This window comes from Cyprinus carpio, chromosome A7 (assembly GCF_018340385.1).
Source record: "Cyprinus carpio isolate SPL01 chromosome A7, ASM1834038v1, whole genome shotgun sequence".
NCBI classification, from domain to species: Eukaryota; Metazoa; Chordata; class Actinopteri; order Cypriniformes; family Cyprinidae; genus Cyprinus; species Cyprinus carpio.
The window spans coordinates 14,242,820-14,262,933 of NC_056578.1; the positions used below are offsets into that span (position 1 = coordinate 14,242,820).

At 36.3% G+C, this 20,114-nt stretch overlaps 2 protein-coding genes across 2 annotated transcripts; one reads left to right on the forward strand and one right to left on the reverse strand.

The window, feature by feature from the left end:
- Window positions 1-4,154: 4,154 nt before the first annotated feature.
- On the forward strand, window positions 4,155-11,723 carry LOC109064680 (low-density lipoprotein receptor-related protein 10-like). The gene is made up of 10 exons (XM_042759814.1): window positions 4,155-4,307; window positions 4,903-5,100; window positions 5,417-5,449; window positions 6,351-6,492; window positions 6,975-7,162; window positions 7,264-7,625; window positions 7,774-8,189; window positions 8,803-8,997; window positions 9,176-9,305; window positions 9,972-11,723. Exons 2-10 carry the CDS (start codon window positions 5,052-5,054, stop codon window positions 10,572-10,574), a joined length of 2,118 nt encoding a protein of 705 aa, XP_042615748.1. The 5' UTR covers window positions 4,155-4,307; window positions 4,903-5,051; the 3' UTR covers window positions 10,575-11,723.
- Window positions 11,724-16,307: 4,584 nt separating this feature from the next.
- LOC109060066 (E3 ubiquitin-protein ligase TRIM39-like) lies at window positions 16,308-19,998 on the reverse strand. The gene is made up of 7 exons (XM_042759816.1): window positions 19,651-19,998; window positions 18,781-19,337; window positions 18,608-18,703; window positions 18,089-18,322; window positions 17,858-18,005; window positions 17,665-17,691; window positions 16,308-16,890 (listed from the first exon to the last, which is right to left on the reverse strand). Exons 2-7 carry the CDS (start codon window positions 19,333-19,335, stop codon window positions 16,316-16,318), a joined length of 1,635 nt encoding a protein of 544 aa, XP_042615750.1. The 5' UTR covers window positions 19,336-19,337; window positions 19,651-19,998; the 3' UTR covers window positions 16,308-16,315.
- Between the last annotated feature and the right edge of the window lie 116 nt (window positions 19,999-20,114).

Here is a 20,114-nt window from a genome sequence, read left to right on the forward strand (position 1 = left end):
CAGATTGGAGACGTGGTTGTTTCAGTCTTTACACAGCATCTAACTGGGAGGAGTTAAAGGAGAATCTATGGAGGTAAATCAGTAGCTAAACTCGAGAGGTTGGACATCTGAATGTGAGAACTTGCCATATTAACATTCGTATTTGTAAGTTGAAATTTACACTCACAGCTCTGATGTGAAAAGCTGAATCTTTCAATTTGCACACACAGACAATGATCAAACACCCGTGTTTTGAATTGGAAGTTGTAGATTAATAGTCACAAATGTGTAAAATGACATACATAAATGTTTACGACATATTTACTTTTGCACTTTACTTCAGTTTCGCTGCACAACGTCAAGTCGGCACTTACAACCTCTCAGATCTGGCAGTACGAGTTCAAATCCTAGCGCTCTGACTTTTGCTACTCTTTTTGCAGTATTCCTGTTGCAAAACTCACTTGTGCACTTGTATATGCAGATGTGAGAGCGCAGAGCCAGGGGCGGGGCTTTGGTGCGAATGAAGACATTTTATTGGTCGATGCCTGACCAATGAACAATGCCAGCCACCGTGACATGCCAAGAAAGAAATGTCTTTTATTTCATGCATATGTATCAAATATTTGTAAAACACTGCAAACTATTTTCACTGAATATCCTTAGCTTTTACAGGATTTTAAGACACTGCATTCATTTTTTCATTCAGGTATTATCTGGTAGACAAATAATGCAACATCTTTCATATGTATATCCCACTGCATATCGCTGTACCAGAATTGCAACATAACTCTGTTGTTTTTATTATTTTTATGATTTGTAAAAATAATTTAAACTTCTTCATTGGATTAAATTCCTAATTTGCTTGTCAGTAATGAACCTTTTTAAATGCAACATAAAAAAAAAAACTTTAAAAATCGAGTGTTTGATAATGTCTAAATGTACATTAAAAAGCAAAAAACCTAAAAAATAAGCAATTATGACCAGCAATATTGTTTTGAGCAACTAGAGTAGAGCTAAATACATCTATTTATTAAACATCAATAAGGCCATCTAGTGGTTAAACAATGGCATTACATATGAATATTATCTTTCTGGACACCAAATGCCTCTAATTTGCCTCTTTGCACTGGAATTTAAAAACATTTTCTCTCTATTTTAACCCTAAATACTACACTTATTGTAATATAAATAATAAGCATATTAGAAATTGTTATATTTTAAATGGTCATTCATGGATCATAATTATTGCGCATATTATTTAGTATCATAATCTCTTCAAATTAACTAAACAGGACTGAGCTAAGTAAGAGCTATGTAAGAGCTATGTAGTACAGTTATTTTATTGGTTAAAAAAGTTCCACTTAAGGTGTTTGATCACATTTGACTGCTAAGGAGTATGGCGAATGCGAATATAATACTGTTTCATCTCCAGAATAAAATGCTATTGTAAAGCGTAGTCAGCCATGCACAATCAATGTACATTGTGTTAATAATTAAAAATCGCTGCAAATATAGTGAAACCGCTGTCTGTCCTGATTAATCCCATTCAAATAGATTGACAGCGAGAGATGTTTAGTACTATTGATAGCTCCACATGACCGCGTGGCGGTGAGATCAAAGCATGTCACAACTGTTTCTCAGCTGCTCTGGTGCAGCGATATTACTCTGCAATATGCAGTGGGATATACATATGAATACAAATCATAAAAATAATAAAAACAACAGAGTTATGTTGCAATTCTGGCACAGCGATATGCAGTGGGATATACATATGAAAGATGTTGCATTATTTGTCTACCAGATAATACCTGAATGACAAAATGAATGCAGTGTCTTAAAATCCTGTAAAAGCTAAGAATATTCAGTGAAAATAGTTTGCAGTGTTTTACATATAACTGATACATATGCATAAAATAAAACACAAATTTCTTTCTTGGCAAGTCGCGATGGCTGGCGTTGTTCATTGGTCAGGCATCGACCAATTAAATGTCTTCATTCGCACCAAAGCCCCGCCCCTGGCTCTGCGCTCTCACCTCTGCATATACAAGTGCACAAGTGAGTTTTGCAACAGGAATACTGCAAAAAAGAGTAGCAAAAGTCAGAGCGCTAGGATTTGAACTCGTACTGCCAGATCTGAGAGGTTGTAAGTGCCGACTTGACGTTGTGCAGCGAAACTGAAGTAAAGTGCAAAAGTAAATATGTCGTAAACATTTGTGTATGTCATTTTACACATTTGTGACTATTAATCTACAACTTCCAATTCAAAACACGGGTGTTTGATCATTGTCTGTGTGTGCAAATTGAAAGATTCAGCTTTTCACATCAGAGCTGTGAGTGTAAATTTCAACTTACAAATACGAATGTTAATATGACAAGTTCTCACATTCAGATGTCCAACCTCTCGAGTTTAGCTACTGATTTACCTCCATAAGAATCGACCCTGCAGATGTTATGTGCACCGCACAGCATCTAACTGGGAGGAGTTAAAGGAGAATCGACCCTGCAGATGTAACGTGCACCGCACAGCATCTAACTGGGAGGAGTTAAAGGAGAATCGACCCTGCAGATGTAACGTGCACCGCACAGCATCTAACTGGGAGGAGTTAAAGGAGAATCGACCCTGCAGATGTAACGTGCACCGCACAGCATCGAACTGGGAGGAGTTAAAGGAGAATCGACGCTGCAGATGTAACGTGCACCGCACAGCATCGAACTGGGAGGAGTTAAAGGAGAATCGACTTCGCAGTTGTAACGTGCACCGCACAGCATCGAACTGGGAGGAGTAAAAGGAGAATCGACCTTCGCAGATGTAACGTGCACCGCACAGCATCGAACTGGGAGGAGTTAAAGGAGAATCGACGCTGCAGATGTAACGTGCACCGCACAGCATCGAACTGGGAGGAGTAAAAGGAGAATCGACTTCGCAGATGTAACGTGCACCGCACAGCATCTAACTGGGTGTGCTTTCTTCCTAGTGTGCAAATAATTCAATGACTTTAAGGCAGAGGTTGACTTTGTAAAGGAATTTAGGTTCATGTCCGATACGACAAATCTATTCGGCGACTATCATGTAATCTGTCTCTGATGGTTTATTAAACGATTTATTATTATTACTACCCCCCCCCCCCCCCCCCAACCCCCCCCCCCCCCCCCACAAAGTTTTAGGTACACTACCAGTCAAATTTAAAAGAGACTTTAACAGTTTAAACGATTTAAATTAGTTTTGTCGACAAATAGAAGTTGTGCCTGTGCCTATGTATGAATGTATTTTTTACAACCAAAATGGGGGAAAAAAAATATTAAACACAAAAAACTAAAATGCTTTCATAAACACGCATAGATCACAACTTCGATCTTACTGGCAAACTGGGACACCTTCTTAAACAAAACAATAATATTTTATTGTAAATGTAATTTAAAAGCATAATACCAATAACACTCTAACAAATAATACAACAAGCATTTTAATAAATATCATCATCATCATCATCATCGAACCATCTCAGGACATATATAGTACTGATAACCTGAATATTTAGCATATTATGTATACTGTTTTCAGCACTACATTCTTTATTTGCACAAAGTACTCTGTCTGGCACAAACCATTGTATATATTTTATAGTACGATATTTTGCACTATCATTGTATCTATTACCTTCTGGATTAATTATCTTCTTGTTCAATATCTCTATTTGTATCTCTACTATTTTTTTGTAATTTGCCAAACCTTGTGAACTGCTAAACAGTCTTTCGTTGTTTCAAAACAGTGACAATAAAACTATTCTATTCTATTCTATTCTATCATAGACTTCATCATCATCATCATTATAATCATCAACAACAACATAACAATAATAATAATTATAATTATATATTCAAATGACTGATTTGACCTCTTCCCTTGCTGCTGGCCCTGACCTAATCTTACTTTTTCTGTTACTATCTTCCCTGCCAGTGGATGCAGAAATACATGGTTTATTATAATTATTATTATTGCGAATATTATTTATTTGAATATTACAGTGTTTTCGTATAAAGTGTGAGTAGCTGCGTTGAAACTTTTTAATATGGTAGTGTTCTTAAAAAACAATAGCAATGTTGAGAATAGTAGTATACTTACTACAACCCATGGCAATGCTGAAAATAGAGCGCTAAATGCTGACATCTAGTGTTGAAAGCGGAACGTTACATGCAGAAAGCGGACGGCGTCGTCCATGGCGTCACACCGAGACGTAGATGGGTGGCGCAATGTCTCCTCTCCACACACGAAGCAGAACTTGCGGAAGTGTCTGAGAACGAATGTCAACAAGAGAGAAGGAGACCAGGTACAGTAAAAATAAAGTAATAAGACAGTATTTACGCGTTAAAGGAAACAGTTTCATTTTGAATAGTTTGTACTACGGCACCAGGTCCTAAAAGTGGCCAATTACGAAGTAAAGGAAGTAAGTTAGCCCGAAGACAGTTAGCGTTAGTTAAAACCAGGGGAGTGAGAAAGACTGGTAACGAAACTTTCGGATCAGTGCGTCAGTTTAGACGCTGGTCGTACGGCCTGTTAACTGTGTTACTGTAGAAACGCCAGGAAATGTGTTTAAATATATTTATTGACTTCATGTATAAAATGTAACTGAATAGTGTTACTGTTTCATATCTAAACATTACAGCGCTACTCTGCCTGACGCCGAGTTGCGTCACTGTCGAGAAAAGCGCGAGACAGGAAGTCATCCTTTCTAGAGACGTTTTACGCGTTTTTATTTGTCAGTCGCCGACTATTTTTATATTTATATATGTTGACATTTGTCGAGGTAACGCCAATGAGTTTCAAATTGAATCTTTTTTTAAACCAAAGGCAAGCCGAGCTCCAGTTTGTGTTTTCTTTGTCTAAACTGTGGTAGTTTATGGTGTTTATTTTTGTCTTCACAGCTAAACACTTCCAACACAGACACATTGCTGACGATGGCGCCTGTTATTGTGGCGAGCTGATGGATCTACCGACCATAAACATTTTTTTCCATAAATTGTATTTTTTAATTTGTGTTTTATGAGACAACGACAGTCACTGGCTTGTTAGAATGTCTGTTTCCCTCAGCCTTTGCGTTTTAGCTGTTTTGTTTTTATCAGGTAAGATATCATGATTTGTCCTTGAGTGTCTATCAAGCAAACATGCAGCAATATTTTTATATATTGCAAATATTATATATTGTATTATTTATATATCTTATTTTATATATATATATATATCTGAGGCAGACTTTTGATGTAGTTCAAAATATTGACGTTAAGTTACCTTAACCAAAGATTACCTATGGTGACTTGAGGGTCAAGCTAGGTAGACTGTAGACGGTTGTTTGTATTTACATTGTAATTACTGTCAATAAACAACATTTAGCGATCCTTAACTTTTATGTGATCAAATTTTTTGTCTTTGCTCCGACAGTTCCTTGCACTTTGGAGCTGGTCTTCAGTGCTGGTAAGTAAGAGCTTGACACCTCTATGTTTATGTTCAAGGGGACCCTTGAGCAAGTCACCGAACTCCCAACTGCTTCCCGGGTGCCACAGCAAAAAATGACTGTCCACTGCTCCGGGTGTATGTTCACTGTGTGTGTGTGTGTGTGTGTTTGTGTGCACTTGGATGGGTTAAATGCAGAGCACAAATTCTGTGTATGGGAGACCATACTTGGCCACACCTTACTCCACTTTCATTTATATTACAGTCTGAATGTTTCAGTTTAATTCACACCCAGTGTTCCAGTTAAAAATACAACATTCCTGAACAGAATAGTCATCGAGAGCAGCGCAGCCAAAAACTAAAGCATTAGAAAATAAATGTCACCTTGTAATGTGTTTTATTTGATATGTCTGCATCCAAAGTCCAAAATATGTTTATTTATTTATTTTTTTTGTTATCTCTTGCCTGTCATTCTTACATTGTTGTACACACACTAATGGCTTGGTCACAATTACTGCTGGAGCACAAATAGTGGAAGAGAAATATTTTCCCATGCAAATATCGCATCAAGTTTTTCATGCAAATTCGTCATGTTGACCAACAGAATGCTGCTTGGTTTAAAAGTGTCTATGCAATTGACAGTAGACAATGGTCCTGTTTTTTCCCAACGTGACTTGTCTTTAACTTCCTGCTTGGCAGCTTAGGGTTTCTTTCCAGTACTGTCTTTGGATGTTTTAATATATTTAAATGCTCAGTATTTTGTTATATGTTTTAAATGCCTTTCTGCCTGCTTTTCCTGTCCAAACCATGTTCTCAAAGGACTCCAGTAAATCGAATATCTTGTTTATTGTGATCATTTCACATAGAAATTTAGGTTCCGAGCACAATTTAAAGATGTCTTTGCTTTAACTGTCTGTTTCAGGTCATTGTGATCATCCACCCAAAATACTACAGTCCAGACAAGGAGAGATTCGTAATTCTGCCCACCGTGCCTGGCCTTCCCGTCCACTCAACTGCAGTTGGTTGATTACCTCAAAAGTTGGGGAGCGTGTCATTATAAGGTACCAGCAGAATTTTATCAACCATTTTTAATGATTTTTGAAACACCAGAAATCAAAGCAGTAACACTTTTTTAAGTGTCCTTGTTAAGTGTTACATGTACTTATATACAGTAATAACCATAAATTGCTCAAAAGCACAAGCAGCTAACAACTCTAAACCAAACCTTTATCCTAATCTTATGACTCTATAGTAAGTGCATGTTGTTGATTAATATTACTCATTATTTATATATATAATTACACTGTAACAAGGACACCTTGAAATAACAAAACGTTTGTATTTCGTGATACTGTACAGATATGAACATTATGAACGTAAAATGTGAAAGGCAGCCCAATGATGAGTGTATCTCAGATTGTAAATAGGTTAACAGATGGCTTTTGCTGTTAACGAGGTGAGAGATTGCTTTGATACACACAAAATAAATACCCTTCTTTATTTATTTATCATTCACTTCCTTTCCATCCATCTCTAATTTAATTCCCACCCAGTTCGATACGAAATGTGGGCAGGAATGGGTGTCCGTGGTTCCTCTCACTGGCTCTCCATTCAAATTCTGCGGTTCCCAGCTTCCAGCACCATTTGAGATGTCAGGGGGAAATGTTACAGTGACACACCACTTCTTCCCTCATTTCTACCCAGTAACAGGGTTCCATCTTTCATATATTAAAGGTAGAGTGCAACACCTCGAAGGAAAATATTCTTTTTTTGAATAGTTAACTTTTTGGTAAGTGTTTAACAGGGTTCATTCATCTTTCCACCCATCTCTCCAGACTCAGGTCCCTGTTTCCCAGGCGAGTTTGAATGTTACAGTGAACGTTGTCTCCCGGCATCGTGGCGCTGTAACGGACGGGTTGAATGCCTTGGCGTGGGTGATGAGCTTGGCTCTGACGAGGACGGATGTGATGCCATTATCCCTAAATCACCCAAAGATGTATGTGGGGGATACTTGGATGCATTTTATGGGTCATTTACTCCCCCTGTACAAACTGGACAACCGGTGGAGTGTGTCTGGACGGTTGATCCCCACGATTCGCGACCACTCAAATTAGAGCTTCAGCAACTGGAGCTGGGTCCTCGAGACATGATCACAATCAAAGACCAGTCCCACGGGACAGGCAACATCATTAAAACAGTGAGTTTTACTCTATGTGTGCCAGATGATAAGTAGCGTGATCAATGAAGAGTAATCTAGTCTTGTTGTTTCTTTAAACTTTCACACCACTTCAGCCTTTGATAATATGGATAATAAGTCTTGCACCCACTCTTGTTGGTTATTACAGATCAACTCTGTGTCCAATAACAAAGCAGTGGAGGTGGAGTCCCACACCGGCTTGCTTTCCCTGATTTACCATATGGAGCCTTCATTGGAAGGGCGGGGCTTTAATGCGACCTATCGCATCAAGGATTACTGCTTTCCGTGGGAAGAGCTTTGTGGAGGATCAATGGGAGGCTGTTACACCGCAAAGCAGCGTTGTGATGGACACTGGGACTGTCCTGAAACGGGCCTGGATGAAGAAGGATGCTGGGGCTGCCAGGCTGGGCACTTCCTCTGTGGGAAGGGAGGATTTCAAACGGGACAACCAATCTGTTTCTCGATTCATGATCGTTGCAACTACCAGCTTAATTGTGCAGATGGGACTGATGAAAGAGAATGCACCATCTGTCAACCTGGGACATTTCACTGTGACAGTGACAGGTTTGTTTATGTGCATAAACAAGTATACACTACTGTAAAAAACAAACAAACAAAAAAAAAAATTTTAAAATGTTTTTTTAACAAGACTGCATTTATTTCATCAGAAATACAGTAAAAACAGTAATATTGTAAATTTTTATTACAATTTAAAATAACACTTTTCTAGTATTTTGAAATATTAGTATATATTAGTTATAGTATTTAAAAATGTAACTCATTTATATTTTAAAATGTAATTTTCATCAGCATCATAACTCCAGTCTTCAGTGTCACATGATCCTTTAGAAATCATTCCAATATGCTGATTTGCTGCTCATGAAACATTTCTTATTATTATCAATGTAGAATACATTTTTTCTGATGGTTTTGTGGGAACCATGATTAATTTTTTACGATTCTTTGAGAAGTAGAAAGTTAAAAAAACAGCGTTTACTCTGAAAAAAATATATATATTTTGTGACTAATTAAATGTCTTTACTGTTAATTTTGTCCTTCCTAAATAAAAGTATAATTTTTTACTGACCCCAAACTTTTTAATGGTAGTTTATTATTTTTTACAATTATATGATGGCTCCTGTGTTTAAAATCTGCCAATGTTTAATAATTGAAACAGGTGTGTGTTTGAGAGCTGGCGCTGTGATGGACAGGTGGACTGTAAGGACGGCACAGATGAGCTTAACTGCACTGTGACCCTGCCCCGAAAAGTTATAACCGCAGCTACCGTTGGAAGCCTAGTTTGCGGACTTCTTCTAGTCATTGCAATGGGCTGCACCTGCAAGCTTTACTCCCTACGCACTCGAGAGTACAGGTAAAACAATCTAAGCCAGATAAAATTAGAAGAATTTTCCAAATATATTGATTCTACAACTATGTCAATGATTTTTTTTTTTTTTGAGTAAGATAAGAATGTCATTATGTGGTGTATTATGTTATAATAGTAGCTGTTATTGACAGTATTTCTGTGTACTGTTGTCTTGTTTTGTCAGCCTGTTCGCACCAATCACTCGGCAAGAGGCTGAACTGATCCAGCAGCAGGCCCCGCCCTCTTATGGTCAGCTGATTGCTCAGGGAATCATTCCACCAGTGGAAGACTTCCCTACAGAGAACCCCAATGAGGTAGGAGCTCTAGTAACTGATTTATTGCAGCAAAATGCAGTTCATTACATTTTAATGCAATAATTTATTATAAATGATACATGATTTTTAATAATAGCATTTTGATACAATCTTTTAATGCTATGTATTTTTAAAGACTTTAACACTTTTAAGCAAGGTTGCATTAAATTGATCAAACGTGAGAGTAAATACATTTATATGTTACAAATTATATTTTATATTTCAGTTATATATTGTACTTTGAACTTTCTTTTCATCAAAGAGTCCTGGAAAAAATGTATCATGGTATCCACAAATATATTAAGCAGCACGAATGTTTTCAACATCGATGACAATAAAAAAAGTTACTTTAGCACCAAATCAGCTTATTATAATGATTTCTAAAGGATCATGCAGACTGGAGTAATGGCTGCTGAAAATAAAGCTTTGCCAACACATTACTGTCACATTACAATTTAAATATATTTTAAATAGCAAACAGTTGTTGTAAATTGTAATAATATTTTACAATATTATAGTTTTTACTGTATTTTCATCAAATAAATGCAGCCTGAGTGAACGGTAGTGTTTATAGTCTAGGTTTTCTTATTTGTGAATTTCTGTGTTTGATTTTTCACTTTTGCATGTTTCTGTTTTCAACAATTCTCCTTTTTCTCTGTTTTTCAGACTGTCTCTCTCTCCCTGAGAGGAATACTGCAGCTCCTCAGGCAAGACAATGCTTCCTCTCTACGGCGAAGACGCAGGCCCCGGTTTGTCCGCAGAGCTATGCGGCGCCTACGAAGATGGGGCTTAATTCCTCGGCCTGCCCCCAGGCCGACCCAGACCACCACCTCTTCCTCCCAACAGACAGAAGCTGCTAATTCTAGCGCTGAGCCCAGTCAGTCAAGTCCTGGAGTCTCCTCAGTGGCTACAGAGGCAGCCAGTCAGTCCTTGCCTCAAAAACTGGCTTTATCCCTACAGACAGAAACACAGCAGCAAGCGGAGGGTCCTCTTTTTTCTCCCCCACCTCCTTTTCCTGTCCAGTTAATCGAAGTCACTGAAACGCAACAGACCCCACCCGTCACTGTCCCCCCAAGCAGCCCTTCCCTGGCATCTCTCTTCCAAACTCTGGGGCGGAGCATTTCCCGTTTCCGACCCTCCCCGTCCTCTACTTCTCTTCCTCTCTCAGCATCCCCCTCTTTTTCCTCTTCCTCCTCTGAAGATGAAGTGTTGCTGATTCCTCTCTCTGATGACACAACCTCTGAAGATGATGTGCCCATGCTAATATGAGTGACTCGTTCTCTTTTCCTTTTTGGTTCTGTCTCTTCACCTTGTTCTTGCTGTCCTGCCTTCCTCTTTTCAGCACGTGAGCGTCACCATGTTTGCTTCTTGTGCTGGCTTGGTGCCTTAACTTGTGTTAGAGCATGTGTTTTCTTGACTTAAGAGAAGTAGTATTGAATTAATGTGCATCAAATATTTGACAAGCGACTGTGTGCGTACAAATGTGTGGGTTGTGCACTTATCTAAAGTGTTGATTGAAGAACATTTGCACAAAGAATCTCCCCCATCTGGCTTATCAAATGTTCCTCTGTGTGATCCTGTGCCACGATGTTGGTTAAAAAGATTGATTTTAGTTAGAATAGCTTTTTTTCTGCCGAAACTGCCGATATATTTGTGTGATGTGCATACATGTGAGTTTACATCATTATTCTACAGGCCACATATTTTATTTTGTGTGTTCCTCAGAAGTGCCTTTGATTGAGCTTCCTGTACATCACTAGACAGTATGTGATTGTGTATGTGCTTGCACCTAGGGCCAAACACACTTGCACAAAAGTTTACACATAGATGTAGAACTCACCTTCGCTATGTATATGGTAGTGCATGGCAACTGTGGCAATAACTTAATAAGTCTTGTGTGTTGTGTGTGTGTGTGTGTGTGTGTGTGTGCGTGTGTGTGTATGTGTTTGTGTGTATGAGAGAGAGAGTGAACTAGCTGAAAGTGGCAAGCCACTCAACTGAGACAATCCTTCCTGGAGGCTTCACTCGCACCTCCATATGCACCACCAACCTGAATGGCATCACTTTATCACAATAACTTGAATATGTCTTACAAAATGAAAAAATTGTAGATTTCATACTTTTCTGGCTCAGTGGACAATAAACGGGCAAACAGTCGTAGTGCCATATCTATAGTCACTTGGTTTCAGCTGCTGGTATGATCTGTCATTTCACTCCTCCTTTTACCCTGTCAATGTTGTTTTTAATCTATGTATTTTTCAATGTCGAAGTGTTGAACTCGCATCTGCTGAATGGTGATTGCATTAGAAAGACATGGGTGGGAGTTATGTTAATTGATGATAGCAGGATGAATTTCACTGTATATATTTGCTAAACAAGCTGAAAAATCCACAAAGATTAAAATTATTTGCACTTTTATTCTTCCTTGTGTGACTTAATGTGTCTGTTTGAATGTCATGGTTTAGTTTCTTGTGTGTTTATGAAAATTAAAACTGATTTTTTATTTTATGATTATTCTTTTTTTTTTTTTTTTTTACAAAGCTTCGGATGTTCAGACAAGTGTTATAGGTGAAGAATGACATAATTTTATGAAAGGTGAAACAATGATAGGTGATTGTATTATTTGCACACCAAAGCCAGTGTCGTTAGTCATTGGCTCAATTTCTTTATGTCCTGAGAAAGAGGACGAACCAATATGCAATATACGAGAGAAAGAGGCAAACCAATATGCAAGTTTAGTTCACCATCTCCAAATACAAGCTAAAGGACTGATACTATGCTGGTGAGAAATCTATTGCATTAGTTTATTTATTTATTTTTTTTCTGACGATGTGTTAACCGTGTTTTGCACAGGCAGGTTATAAAGCGATGGGCTTGTCTAAATATATATATAAAAATGCTTTGTGTACTGTACAGTTGTCACCGGAAAACAGTTATAATATCTCCCACACTCAAAAAGCCCCCCCCTCTCAAAAAAAATAAATTTCAATTTCAAAAAAAAGCCTGTGTGCTGTTTTTGTTCAGACCATTGTGAAAATCATCCCATGTTTTTATGCTGCAAACACACAGAGTTGTAAATGTGAACCGGCAGATCGATAAGATGATAATGCATTACAAAAATCAAAACAATTAAAATATATTTATATGTTATTTAATTAATATAATAATTGATTTATAATAATTGTTTAAATTAAAATAGTAATTAATACTTTTGACTAAAATTGGTTTAAAGGCTGAAATGTGAAGTTTATAATTAATTTAACTTTTTGTTTTTGTGAAAACCTATCTGAACTGTAAATAATGCTTTTTACAGTCATTTTACAGTTTAATATGGTACCACAGACATTGCTCTACCCCGCTCATATGGTATACATTTTAAATGTGCAGGTATTAAAAAAGGTGGTTAAAAGTCTTAATTTTTATATATATATAAATATATAATATAAATTACATCTTTAAATTTTATATTTTTTCATGTCAGTCTGAGTGCATTGAGATATTATTAATGTATAAATGTTATTTATGTAATTGAATAAATATCTATTATAGCATTATGGTGTTTATCATAGCCCTGTTATGTTGTGCATTTGCTGGTAAGTTTTGTCATTGTGTTTTATAAAGCTGGTATAAACTGCTGGTCTCATGGTCAGGTGACCAGCACAGATGAGATGGGCCAGGTTAGACTGTATTCTCCTACTGTGATCAGAGAAATGCAGAAACACTTCAACTGTACCCACACTGACCTTGGAGCTCCGTTAGAGAACAAGGTACCCACTGCATGCATACCAAACACTACTGTACCAGTGACAGTAACCACATAAAAAAAAAAAAAAAAAACTTTAAATTGTAATAGTTTACAATATTACAGTTTTTTTCTGTATTTTTGATCAAATGCAGCCCATGTAAATGTAAAAGACTTCTTTCAGAAGCATTTAAAATCTTACCAACCCCAAACCTTTGAATGGTAGTGTAAATCATGGCATTTACATGGTACTAGGTATTTAAATGAAAACGTTATTAGATAACATGCAAATACCCAAACTTTGTTGGCAAAAGCTATTTTCAGTAATTCTACTTACTATTGCTTTGATTTTGTACCTTTAATCTATATTATCTCTCACTGTTTGCACTTAGTGTGAACAAAATGCTATATGTTGCTATTATACTTGGTACAAACGGTGTCTATCACTCTGTGTAAATAGCCTCTACCTTTCTTAATGTAAATAGCTGCTGCCTAATGTAAAACACAGATTATATACTCATAGACATTCCCCCCCTGTCTTTCTTCCTTTCAGGATGCTGGTTCAGGTCTCTTGTGTGCTTCAGGGTTACATCATGGCAGCTTTACTGGTGGAGCCGTATTCTGGTTTAGCTCCTTCTACATCAAGACAAAGTGCAGATGACCTTCTAAACACTGGAACATCTTTTTTCTTTTTCCCCCAAATCTTATGTGTTTTATCTGCATCATAATATGTCAGCAGTTACAGGACTAAACACAGTCAGTTGGGTCTCTCTGTAAAGTATTATATAATTTCTGTATAGTAGTGATGATGATGTGATGGAGAAAGACAGGTCCACTCCTCAGCTCCTCAGTCAGTGTCTAAGGCAGAGGTCATTGTGGCAGCAGTGCTGAGCATCATGGCTGCTTTCTCTTTACTATCTGCTGGAGTGCTCGTCTACAGGAAGTGTTCATCAGCCAGGGTCAGAGTACATCCTGCCATCAAGCCTCCATATAGGCCACAGATGACACCCACCTAATGCATCAGGAAGAACTGATAGTAGAACCAAAAGTGGACAATAACTTTCTGAATAATATTCAGAAAGTTAATATATATATATATATATATATTTATATACACTGAATAACCCATTTACACACTGAAATATTTTCTATGCACTTTACTTTCCATTGCAATAGTGTAAATTGTTCATATGTTCATAGTTCTGCCTATAGTGTACATACACTTCACATATTTCATCTGTATAATATGTTCATAGTACACCTATCTGTATATCATGCTGATAGTATTTAAAATCTGTAAATTTTGTCCATAATACTTATCTGTATAGTTATTGTACATATTGTAGACCTTGTATATTCTGTACTTACTGCTTATTGCACTTCTGTTTAGATGCTAACTGCATTTCGTTGCCTTGTACCTTACATGTGCAGTGACAATAAAGTTGAATCTAATCTATAATATATATATATATATATATATATATATATATATATATATATATATATATAGTATATATAATATAAAATTAACATAATTAACAAACTTCTTTTACAATACATATATTATAATATTTTTCTGATGAAGATAATAAAGGTGAAATGTGAGAAGTAGATTTTATAAAGGTCATAAACTTTCCCTTAGTTCAGGTAAAGGTCATTTGATAAATCTTGTGTGTGCACATGAAAGATGACGTTTGTCTTTGACTTAAACACATGAAAGATTTACTCTCTGTTGAAAAACCAAAGATCATTAAAGCTTTTTTTGTTAAATGTACAGTAGTCAACATTTGAAGTGGATCAAACTTTTCATCAAAGTTGTCCTAAAACCAAAACAATAGCCATTTTTGTCTTAGAACAACTTTGATGAACTTTTTTGATCAACTTCAAATGTTGACTTCTGTATAGCTTAAAAAATGTAAAGCTTAATATTAATTAATTAATTGTAAAATATATAATTGCTGTTGTATAAACCATTAGCCCTTTTCTGGACTAAGATCGATTTTCTGCTTGCTTATTTAGTCATTCATGTACAAATCAATATTATTATTATTTAAAATCTTGTAAGACTTTTATGTGTACTCCTTAGAATTTATTCAGCTAACAAGATTTTAATATTTTTTAAAAAAAGATTTTAATCATTATAATCATTACAATTTGATACTAAACAGTCATTGCTAACTCTCTTTTATAGGAATGTCACGGACAAATGAGACAAAGCAAGACAAATAACGTATATATAAATGACATAGTATATACTATCTATTCAAAAGTCAGTTTCAGCTGAGATTTAGATACAATAGCCTACCATGATTAATCAAATGAAAGGCAGTTGTTCTGTAAATAACTGCATGCACCCAATACTTTCTGGCACTGTCTGAGAAGGCAGAAAAATAAAAAATTAAAATTATTCTGAATATGCGAACAATGTCAGTGGCAGAAAGCACTGGATGTCTCCAACTAAAACAGAACAACCAGAACAAGGTTTCCACTCAATGTTAGCCTTGCTGATTATAAAGCAGAATACTGATATACATGTTCAGAAATCTGGAAGGAATTTGTGAAAACCCATTAATTTGGTTATTTGCGTTTAATATGACTTGTGTTGAGTACAAATGGATCGGAAAAATATCATAAGCAAACTAAATATAAAGATGCCCGTTTAAAATAATTTGCTGAAAGGTTTCATCCTATTTATTGGCACATATAATAAAATAATTCTCGTATACTCGGATACTAAAAATAATTCACTGTTCAGATAAATTCATCTTTAATCACAGCTCCTCTGTTTATTTTTTCTATTGTGCTGTCATTTGCAGTATTCCCCATGGCAATATTTACCATCAACCAGTGTTTATTTTATTATCATTAAAATATATTTTTTTGTATTAAAATATAGAAATTTTTATATATATATTTTATTTTCATTTTAATGTTTTTTTAATTAATCGAAAATGTTTTAAATATTGTATTTCATTAAATAATATATATATTTATTTATTTATTAATAATAATAAACATGGAAGCTCACATATTTGAGCTTTCGGGTTTACCTTAGTGGATTTGTATTATTTGATCATTGTTTATGTCGGAAGAAAAATGTAACATTTTTGTCATCACCAAAACAGTAAGTTTAAAGATCATCTTTACTTGAGGTTATTGTAATAGTAACATTATTGTGAAAAGAAATTAGTCTTACTAGCAAAAAAAAGAGAGAAAAAAATGATTACACTGACAATCATTCTTCATTTTATTTATTTATTTTATTTTTTTACAAGTGGTTATAATTTGCCAAAATACACTTATTCTTGCAGACAGGTGAAATGATCAGTGGGGCTAAATTTTTATCTCCATAAATAAAGCCTGGGCTGAAATATGGATAGAGCTTCTCAGTGAAAGACTGACCAGTGAAAGAGTAGATATGAGACCTGGACTCCACATCATAAAAGGAGACCAGACCCTGCTCATAATCTACATACACACCCACCTTCTGGGGCTTGACGTTCAGACAGAGAGAGACAGACAGGCAGTCACAGGCCTTATACTCACTTCCATTCCTCAACCACAGAGTCCAGAGTCCATTCCTTGGACTCAGAGTAATTATTCCCTTCCTGTTAACAGACTCTCTCGCCACACCTAAATCCCACTCAGTTTTCCCTTTCACCTGCACTTCAAAATACAATTTCCCAGAGGAGAATCCTTCCTTCCCCAGGACACTGGGACATGTATCAAACCTCCATGGACTGTCCGGGACAATCTGCCGTGTTTCTCCATATCTAGCTTGTTTGTCATTCTCAGACAAGAAGAGTTTCGGATGAGCTGTTTCAGGATCCATAGTCACATTCACTGAGAGAGAGATAATTAGCAGACTTTTTAAACATGTGTAGTATGGAATAAACAATACAACGATAGTACATAGCTCTTTGATCAACTTTTCTTTTTGTTATATTTGTCATATTAAATCTTGGAAATGTTTTTCCCTGTATTCATCTCCTACTTTTCAAATGCTCTTTATGTATGTACAGTATGTACTCTTTTACACTTATTTCAATATTAAAATATGTATATCAATTTACATATTTTAAACTTTGATGTTCTCTATTATTGTTCTATTAATTTTACAGATCTATTATTAATTTTTAAATTTTTCCAGTTTTGAATTTTAGATTTTTAAAAAATTGTTTACATTTTATTTCTTTCAGTTTCATTGAACAGCTTGAGATAAAATATATGAGACGTGATCTGTGAAAAACACATTAAGGAAAATATTACTTTTGAGCAGAATTTGTGTGTGTAGTTTCCAATCACTCTTTAATTTTGTCAAATGATGTAAAAAGTATAAAAGTATTATTAAATTGTATGTATTTATTAAGAACAGAATGCTAATTATGAAATTAGATATGATACACTGTGATAGAGATTTTTTATGACTTTCAGAAAAAATGAACCAAATTTTCTATGTATGTATATCTGCTGTTGGACATTGTTTGACAAATTAACTAGCAAGAAAAGTGAGTTTTAAGAGTTTTAAAACTTCATAGGACTAAAAGTGTCCACAATGTATTCATAAATATGAAAATGTTTGTATATGAATGTAGGAAAATGGCATAGATGACATACCTGTAAACTTCTCAATCCTCTTTAGCTCTGAGGAAACAGTTTATACACTTGATTATTTTCTAAAAATGTATGTAAATAATAGAACTGTGCCAGTTTTAGTTTTTAACTGGTAAATGCTTACAGAATATTCACAATATAAATTCAAGAAAAACAAGCTGTTTTTATATACTGAACATAACAGTGAAATGCTCACCAGTTTCTGTAATCTTCACCACTGCACCATTGAGAAATTCTTCATGCTTTGTCAAGGCTCTCCTCAGAGCGTCCTCCCTCAGATGAGTATCAGTACTGATCCCAGTCCAGATCTTGGTGTCTAAAGGGCTGCACAGGGATGGATAAATCTACAGCAGGAGAGAGATAAAGAGAGAAGTCCCTCAGCATGTTGAGTGTTATCCTATGAGCAGAGAGAGAGAGAGACACTGACCCGTAGGAGGTGCAGGTGATCCTCAGTGTGTGAGAGCTGCTCCAGCTCAGTGTTTCTCCTCTTGAGCTCACTGATTTCCTGCTCCAGCTCTTTAATGAACTCTTCAGCTTGTGTTTCTGCTGCTTTCTGCTTCTGCTCCATCACCTCCAGCAGCTCATCCCGACATCTCTCAAGGGAGCGGATCAGATTAGTGAAAAGCTCGACAATGTCTGCTTTTTCTTTTTCTGAGCTTTGCTAAGTAAAGGATAATGTACAGTCAGTCTTATTAAAAAGCCATCAAATTTACATTGACCTTTATGCATTTAGCAGATGCTTTTATCCAAAGCGGCTTACAAAAGAGAACAAACAAAGAAATTCATCAAAGAGTCAACAATATCCGTAATACAAAATTCCAGGTGTATTACAGGTTAACAAGTCTAGGAAGTAAGCTAGAGGAGACGAGAAATGCAGAGAAAATTACAATATGGCGTTCTGACCACATTAAATAAATCTTTGCGATGAACTTACAGCAAGACTAACCTTGGTGAGCTGTACTGAGTGTTTGATTTCTTCAATTTTCTTCATTCTGCTCTGAATCGTCAAATTTATCTCGGCTTGTCTTCTCCCGAACTGGGACTGTGGACAGTAATGAAACTTTCATTAAGGCAATGTTTGAAAGCCGTTGAAGCACATAAAGGTTAAGCACCTCTCACCTTCCTTTCTTCACTCTCCTCCTCTACGGGAACAGTGTTGTGGCTCTTGTGGTCTCTTGTCGTACACGACAGGCACACACACCTCTGATCATCTCTGCAGAACAACACCAGCGGCTTTTCGTGCATCGGGCATATATAATCCTCCAGATTCTCCACAGGGTTGATAAGTTTGTGTTTCTTCAGTTTTGCTACAGTGTTATGAGGCTCTAGATGTGTTTTACAGAAAGATCCTTCACAGTGCAAGCAAGACTTCAAAGCTCCTCTCTTTATTTTTGTACAGGCATCACATGGTACTGCACCAGGCTGGACAGGACTTTCCCCCCTCTTCAGTCCTTCAACAAGCTCTCTGAATTCTCTATTGATGCCGAGATCTGGTCTCAAGTGAAAGTTCTTCTTGCATAGCGGGCATTGAGTCTTCATACTGCTGTCCCAGTGTTGACTGATACATGCCATGCAGAAGTTGTGTCCACACGGAATGGTTACTGGATCAGTGAAGAAATCCTGACATATTGAACACATGCACTGTTCAGCCTGGGAACCGGTGGAAGAAGCCATCGCTGGTGGAAGAAGAAAACAAAATGATTGTACAAACAGCACACACACACACACACACACAATATCTCTACTGCCCCTCCTTTTTAAACAAATTGAACCTGTCAAACCAGTTTTGATACACGATTTAAATTCAACATATACTTGTAATTGATATTACAATAAAGATTTGCATGAAGTTTGAAAGTGTCTTTCGAATGGCTCTTAAAATAATAGCCTACAATTGTTCATACATGAACAGAAATCATAACAAAATGCAAGGTAATGCACCAATCAGCAAGGAATACATTTCACTAACAAATGAGATGTTTTCCTCACCTGTAGGTACGTGTGGCCTCTTGTGTGTGTCTTTAGTGCAGCTGTGATGTAATGCAGGACAAAGGAAAGCAAATATTGTCACCAGTTCCTCATTGTACACACTCAACACCCCCCCTTTTTTTTTTCAGTATGTGACATCGTATCCCCTCCCATGCAATTATGTTGTAACTGACTGCATTCTGATGTATCGTGTGGTAACATGCTTATATTTTGAGACTGACTTCTCCCTGCTTCAGTGGAAACCGATCCAGATCCGTGTTCTCAATCAGAAGCAGCCTGTGAAATGTTCTGTATCTGGTGTGTTGTGGATAAATTACTTATCAGTCTTAAATGGAATAAAAGGGCGCCAGCATGTTAACATGGACCTTGACAAACAGATCAAAGGATTTATTGACAAACACAATTATCTGAATTCAAATTGTAAATGAATATTTTGATAAAAAATATGAAATGTTATGTATCTA

Bases quoted from the DNA above. Each gene is read 5' to 3' on its own strand.
- LOC109064680 (XM_042759814.1), top strand. From the start codon at position 5,052: ATGTCTGTTTCCCTCAGCCTTTGCGTTTTAGCTGTTTTGTTTTTATCA. The intron at 5,450-6,350 runs GTAAGTAAGAGC...TGTCTGTTTCAG, and splicing joins GGAGCTGGTCTTCAGTGCTG to GTCATTGTGATCATCCACCC. The intron at 8,190-8,802 runs GTTTGTTTATGT...TAATTGAAACAG, and splicing joins TTTCACTGTGACAGTGACAG to GTGTGTGTTTGAGAGCTGGC.
- LOC109060066 (XM_042759816.1), bottom strand. From the start codon at position 19,335: ATGGCTTCTTCCACCGGTTCCCAGGCTGAACAGTGCATGTGTTCAATA. The intron at 18,704-18,780 runs GTGAGAGGTGCT...TACTGTCCACAG, and splicing joins AGGAGAGTGAAGAAAGGAAG to TCCCAGTTCGGGAGAAGACA. The intron at 16,891-17,664 runs GTATGTCATCTA...TCTCTCTCTCAG, and splicing joins GAGGATTGAGAAGTTTACAG to TGAATGTGACTATGGATCCT.